The sequence below is a fragment of the Lycorma delicatula genome, chromosome 2 (genome assembly GCF_047948215.1).
Source record: "Lycorma delicatula isolate Av1 chromosome 2, ASM4794821v1, whole genome shotgun sequence".
Classification (NCBI taxonomy): domain Eukaryota; kingdom Metazoa; phylum Arthropoda; class Insecta; order Hemiptera; family Fulgoridae; genus Lycorma; species Lycorma delicatula.
This window is the reverse complement of record NC_134456.1, coordinates 219,212,474-219,219,837: the sequence shown is the minus strand read 5'-3', so window position 1 is coordinate 219,219,837 and position 7,364 is coordinate 219,212,474. Positions and strand designations below refer to the sequence as shown.

The 7,364-nt window shown below is 26.9% G+C and overlaps 1 protein-coding gene across 1 annotated transcript in view; it reads right to left on the bottom strand.

Annotated features, from left to right (window-relative positions):
* Positions 1-1,008: 1,008 nt before the first annotated feature.
* LOC142320372 (serine protease 27) overlaps positions 1,009-7,364 on the bottom strand; it is a 45,864-nt gene continuing 39,508 nt past the window's right edge. Inside the window, exons 5-7 of the mRNA XM_075358079.1 lie at positions 6,526-6,677; positions 4,467-4,641; positions 1,009-1,148 (exon numbers count right to left, since the gene is read on the bottom strand). Coding sequence (XP_075214194.1) covers positions 4,477-4,641; positions 6,526-6,677 — 317 coding nt within the window. The 3' untranslated portion in view covers positions 1,009-1,148; positions 4,467-4,476. The remainder of the gene's footprint in view (positions 1,149-4,466; positions 4,642-6,525; positions 6,678-7,364) is intronic.

The window sequence follows — 7,364 nt, the reverse complement described above, 5'->3', positions numbered from 1 at the left end:
ATTACAAGATTCTATTCATAGGAAAAGAATTGAATTGTGGCCTGATTAGTAGATCATAAGAGTATGTCACATTAATGTACACCACCATGGTATACTCATTGTGGGAGAGTTTTTGTTTAAACAGAGAAATTGATTACTACATTAGGTCATCCTGATTATTCACTTAACTGTAATTGTACAAAATTAAATTACTAAAAGGATGAAGATTTTTTGGCATTGCTTGTATTCAACATTCAAGAGTTTTCCAAGTTCAAGAGTTTTCAAGAGTTTTCAAGAGTTCAAGAGTTTTCCAACAAAAGAGTTGTAAGTCAGTGTCCTGAATTGGGGAAAACATATAAGCCAACATATGGTTGTACAAGGAGCTATGTTTAAAGGCAATAATACCCATATATGTAAGGTTCCAATCATATTTTTGTTGTTGGATTCTAGGAATTAAATTCTCAGACCTCATAGTGTGTAATAAAAACACATGGTAAGATAATGAGTAGTGAAAGGGATTTCATAATTAAAAACATAGAATTTTTATTATAGTATATTTATTTATAAATTAAAATACATTAAATTAAAAATAAACAAGTACTTTTAAATTTTTTATATTTTATACATTCTTATCACTTAATGACTAGAAAAATGATTTATAATTAATTTACAATTACTTTATAATACGTAAATCATTAAAAAAAAAAAACATGACTCGTAGATACTTGTAACAAATGTACATTGGCAGACATAAATACATATACACACACACATATAAGTATATTTTATATACAAATGTATATATAAAATACATTCAATCACTCATACTCATCCACTTGACTATTCTGCATGAATGTATGATAAATAAAAATTATTTACATAAAAAAAGGTATATATATGTATATATATATATATATATATATATATGTAGACACCTTTATATATATATATATATATATATATTTGTTAAAATATTTTATATGAAATCTATGTACATTACTGTCATAATGCACTGGAAAGTAATTTTTTGATTTTTGTAAGTAAAACTAATTTTTTTTATTTTTATAACAAATAAAAATATTGCTATAACTTATTATTTATAAAAAAATAAAAATCTAATAAAAACATCTTTGGATGAATGGTATACTTCAATTCTCTTAAATAAAAATCTGAAAACAAAAAAATTCATTAAGTATGCATATGTAACACAGTTATTGATTAAATTAACAATTTTATATTTAATACGAGAACAGTTCATCAGAGTGATTAAAAAAAAAAAAAATAATAAATAAAAAAATAAAAAAAATAAAATAGAAGAGATCAGTACTTTTATTCTAGAATCATTTATTAAATTAAAAAGGGAATTAATTTTCAGCCTTGGTCATTTGCACATGCTTTTACATGTATTTTAATGAGGAAGATGGGATAGATAAAATGATAAGTGAAAAAAAGCTGGACGTTTGCCAGGATTGTAAGCTGATCTAGAAGCTAGAATACCAACTTCTGCACTGACTAGGGCTGCTAATACATTATTTATTACACTCAGTTTATAAAGAAGAAAAAAAACAAGTATAATGAAAGATTCATTTAAGAAATGGTGAAATATTTAATTAATTTTAAGATGAGAACATTTTTGTTCTTGAGAACAGTTATGACATTTAAGAGCGAATGAGATAATAAGACAAATTTCATATCAGGTCACCCACAATGAGTTATAGTATACATTTTATGACAACTATAGTTATGGCAGCAACCAAACTTGTAGGAAAAAATTTCATATTCAAATTTTGAGTTTGTTGGAAATATCTTTTAAAATATTGTTGATTTTCAGTATGAAAGTTTCCTGAAAAACCTTAGGAATTTCATTCACTCTAGTATCAGGAAAAATATACTAATAATGTTGGAAACGTGTGTGAATGCAGTTACATCACCTATTATAGATGCTTTATTTAAAAATTTATCTGAAATTTACCAATGTTCAGACATGAGTGTTGAATAATATTGCTAATTGATGTGTAATTTGATTGAGCTGTGTCTGGCAATATAATGTATATGTAAGAAAAGCTTACTCTGGCTCTAGTAAGCTGCTTCTAGGAACAGTCTGTGTTATTTAAATAAACAGTAGTTAAATTAAAGTTTAATACAGGTAAGCTGAATTTTATCTGACTTTGAAACTAAGAAAATGTATTTGACAATCTTTGTTTGTATGTATGTATGTATGTATGTATATATGTGTATGTGTATGTGTGTGTGCTTGTGGCACCACAGGGTTAAATGGTTACACCAATTTTCCTGAATAAACTAAGCAAACAAGCCAGTAATTTAATCTTGCAATAAGCTTGTGTTGTAATGAATAAGAATCCAATTTGTGTAAAATAAAAGTTAAAAAATAAATTTTAATTATTTTTAAATAACAAAATTAATTTGAACAAAATTATTATACATACTGGAATCATTTTCATATGATAGGCAATTGTGGTGTGTATTCTTAAAATGTTTATAAATCACTGTCATCTTTCATTTGAAATCTTGCTTTCTCAATGCAACAAATGCTTGATAGGCATGTGGCACTTATAAAGTTTCAAGAACTAGTTGTTTTAATTGGATTTTTAGCTTAGCAAGCTAAGTGAGCTAGTGTGAATCTCGTCCACAGTTAGATAAAAAATTTGGTGATAAAAATGATTAACTAACAGTTGTTTTAAAACACAAGTAATTCTTCCAGTTTTCAAACAACAAACAAATCAAAACAACAAACAAATCACTGTTGAACAGGACTATTAAATGAAAACAGAAACAGATGGATAAAAAGCATAGACATGCTTTGTAAAATAAATGTGTAGTTAGTTTATCATGACCAAATATAAGTAAATGTTTGAATGAAGAAGTAAATTCTATGAATAAAAAAAAAAGAAGAAACTGGTTGTCTTCATTATCAGAAAAAATTCATTGAGAGAATTAAATTAATTCTCCCAAAAATAAAGAGAAAATACTTAATCTTAAACTTTTATGATATGGTTGGAAAGAAAGAAGAAAATTAATTTACCAGCATTCTTTGACATAGTTCATCCTCAGTCAGTTCTCTTATCATTGGTTAAGGTTTTTTTATACATGTAATGTTTTATATTTTCAAGTTAGTCTTGATCTTAGCCTATTTTAGATGAGTCAATGGTTTGATTTCATTTGCAGTCAGTTTACACCTTTTCTGCAAATATCTGTTCTTTATTTATTTAATTTTTTGCTTAATGATGTCGCCATGTGAGCTTGATGCATGTGTGTGGGATATAGAAATGGAATTTTTGTAGCATATGAAAAGTACCATACCTGACCGGGATTTGAACCTGGGACCTCTTGATGAAAGGCGGAGACGCTATCACTTAATTAAAAATTAAAAATTAATTTTAATATGTAACTTAATAACAGGTTAAAATTAGATAAAAAACATAAAATGATAAACATTTTTTTAACTTTAATTTTTAATTATTTTGTTTTGTTTAGTTTGTTAAAACTAACAGCAATAATGAAATTTTTTTTATCTGGTTCTTCCAATTTACAGACAATGCCATTGAGATAATACTAAATTTTTATTTTTTGTAGTTCTGAAAGCAGCACTTATTAACATTCCAGTCTATACTACATTGTGAATACCGGTGTTCTTTGGTGGTTGGGTTTCAATTAACCACACATCTCAGGAATGGTTGAACTGAGAATGTACAAGACTACACACTTCATTTACACTCATACATGTCATTCTCATTCATCCTCTGAAGTATTATCTAAATGGTAGTTATCAGAGGCTAAACAGGAAACAGAAAAGTCTATGAGGACAACATTTTTTTAATGATTTTTTTTGTACAGAGTTAAACGCTCCTTAATATCCTCAAGAATTTCTGCAGTTAATCATGATGATCAGGCTTTTATTATGTACTCCCAGCCCCCATGAAATTTATATAATAAAAAAGTGATATAATTGATTTACTGGGAACCGCAAGCTGGGGAAATTTGATCTTTGAACATGTCTTTTACATATTTAAAAGATTAATAAGTGAAATAAATATTTGCAATACTTAAATACGTATCCTTTAAAAATGACATAACACAAAAGGAATTGATATTGTCATGTTATGATTTTTCAACTGCTAGTTCAGTAACCTTCAGCACAGTGTTGCCATTTATCAAATAAAATGTATCCTTTTTCAAATATTGTTGCCAATTATCAAATAAAATGTTTTATTCTTTTTCAAATATCTAAACGTATATGATTTCATTTTAGTTAGCTTATGTGAAACATTAGTGGTTTAAATCTTTGCATTTTTAAATGGCCCCCCTCCCGTTAAGTATTTGACTTGAATACAGTAGACTCATCAGTTTTATGATCTAACATAATTTTCAAAATTATTACTAAGTATATTTATGTACCATTTTTTTTATAAATAGTAGTATAAATAAATTAAAAAGGAATAATATAAATTTATATAAAGTTAACTGACTTCTAGTGGACTATATTGTTTGAGATATTGATTCTCTTATCCATGGTATGTATTCAGATACTCGGGTGTATAACCCTGGAAGTCTTGGGCGTGCACAGCCTATTCCTGTTGATACCACACCAATTACCATTAAATCTCTATCTTGTTGCACCATCAGTGGACCACCACTATCAGCCTAGAAAGAAACATTAGTTCATAAATATAAAAGTTTTGTAAAAAAAAAATAAGTTATTGGTTTAATTATTTAGTAATTAATTAATAACATTTCATTTTTACACTTATGTATAAAAAAATCAAGTTACTTGAGGATAAATCATAATATAATGTTTCTATTTTGCCACATTTAACAATTTTGTTTATCAACACTTTAAGATTTTTTAAACACGTCTTTTAGCACATTCATTGTACATTATGTTGTAATAGAGTAAATGCTGTGTAGCAAGTCGGTCTAGTGTAATGCAAGAGTGTTTAAATAGTAAATTTATTTCAATTTGTTTTACAATGTTATAGGCTGGCAATAAACCATTAAAAACACAATTCTCATGCTAAATGAAAACTTATTTAAATCACCAAATTCTGTGATAGAGCGGTAGCATCTCCTTTTGCTTGGAATGTTCTCAGTTTGAATCTGGTCAGGCTTGTAATTTTTCAAGTGTAACAAAATTAATTTCTTATCATCCAAAAAAAGAGGTAAGAATGACAGTAATTGAATACAGGCCACAATTGGGTATATTATCAAAGAGGGAATAAATAAATTGAAATTGAGTTATATGAGAATTATAGTTTGATATACAAGAGATAGTATGTTTGAAACATATATTTTATTAAATTGCATCCAAGCAGTAGCATATTAAATATTTAAACAATAGCATAGTAAGTCATTTTTTATTACAATTGTTTTATTCTTATTTTTAGTGTTAGCATTTTATAATGAATACATCCAGTACTATCAATTGTCTTTTACTTACTTGATTTTTAAAAATGTATACTATACATTTTAAAAATATGTATATATAATACACTTTAAAAAGATTAAAAGGTAAAATTTAACAGTCTGAGGGATTACATGTAGTTAAGTTTTCTAAATAATGTGATTAAAAACTAACAATTTGTTTTTAAAAAGTTGGGAAGGTGTTACGTACCTTTCCCAGTTTTGCCCTTGACAGATTTTGTTTCAAATATGTTGTAAGATTTTTAAATATTAATAAAAAAGTACAAAATTTTCAGGAAAAAATTGGGGTTTGATTTGACTTCCTTGATCAAATGATGTTTTTATCATCAAAATTTTACTGCATTTAGAGTCTAACTGCTCAAAAATAAAATTTTTAGTAAAAAATTTTGGATGTCATTTGATTTCCTTGTTCGACAGCTACACTAACCCCTGGTTTTTCAATTAATGCTACAATTTAAGAAAAAACATAAAATTTAAAAAAAATTCTTAATTTAGATCCCATGGAATTTCCTCATTTAAAAGTTTCCCTTTGTCTAAATTAATGTTAGATAAGTTAGATTTTCAATTTTGAAATTAAAATAAAAAAAAAAATAGATATTTTAAGTATGGGTCCCATTCAGCCTCTTGTTTTCTTTGCGCCTAACATTTTATTTATTGGTGTAACTATTTGCTTCAATAAGTTGGCCCAATTTGGTGTGATATTATTAAGGCTAAAAATAATTATAATTTACTAAAAAAAAAAGAAAAAAAGGGGGTCCCATGAAGCCCCCTTGTTTGATGGGGTTGAAAATCAGGCCAAGCTGGTAAATATACAATCAAATTTCAACTGGTTTGGTTATAAGGTTTTTGAAGTTTGAGGCAAAAATTGTTTAAAAATAATGTTGAATCCCCCTCCCATACATAAATCTCAATTCAGAACAAAACTTAACAGAAAAACTTTATGATTTGTAAAAATTAAAAAAACTCTTTTTAGTACAATAAATTTAGACCTTTGAAAAGTTAGGTAAATTATGCATTTATTAGTCATTTAACTGAGTTGTTGTACTTCAAACCTAAAAAACATGTTTTTCGTTAGTTCTTATATAAATTATTTATTTACAAACTTACCCAACAAGCATCCTTCCCACCTTCTTCAAGTCCTGCACAAATATGTGTATTTTGAATTTTGATTTTTTTGCCTTGAGAATGATACCAGCTTCTACATTTTTCAATACCAATTACTTCTAATTTCACTTTTTGTAAAATTTCAGATTTCTTTCCTAAAACAGTCAAATTTTGTTTAACAAATTAAATGACTAAAAGGTTATTATAAAAACTTAACTTTCTATTAGTTTCATACAGACTCTCAGTTTGGAAAGTAAGCAATGGTGTGATTACAAGTTTGTCCTATGTATTCGGTGTTGAAGTATTGAGTAGCTGTTGGTAATGGAAAGTTTTACATCACAGCATGAGCATATACCTGTAAAGAGAGCTGTTTCACTGCATGGACTTGTAGTCTAGTACGACCACAATTGTTAAAAAGAAAAAAACAATTTTATTGCCATATAACAGTTTATAATATTTTTATCTAAATAGTTTTTTAATACTTTTATTTATAGTTGCATCAACAATTAAAGTCACCAGCAAGTTATAAGTATAGTGTAACTGTACCGGTAAATTTGTAGTATTGAACAAACTCACGTCGACTACTCCTGAGACGTGTGGTTAATTGAAACCAAACAATGAAAGAACACCGCTATCTATGATCTAGTATTCAAAAATGAATAAAAGTTATATAACTACCTTTATTAGGATTTGAACCTGAGAATGTTGACTTTGAAATCAGCTGATTTACAATGATGAGTTTGCTACTAAACCATCCCGGTGGGTTAATAATATGAAGTCAAACAGACTAAAGAATATAAAAAATCATGTTTATTTTAATGTGACAATTTTTTATTTTAATT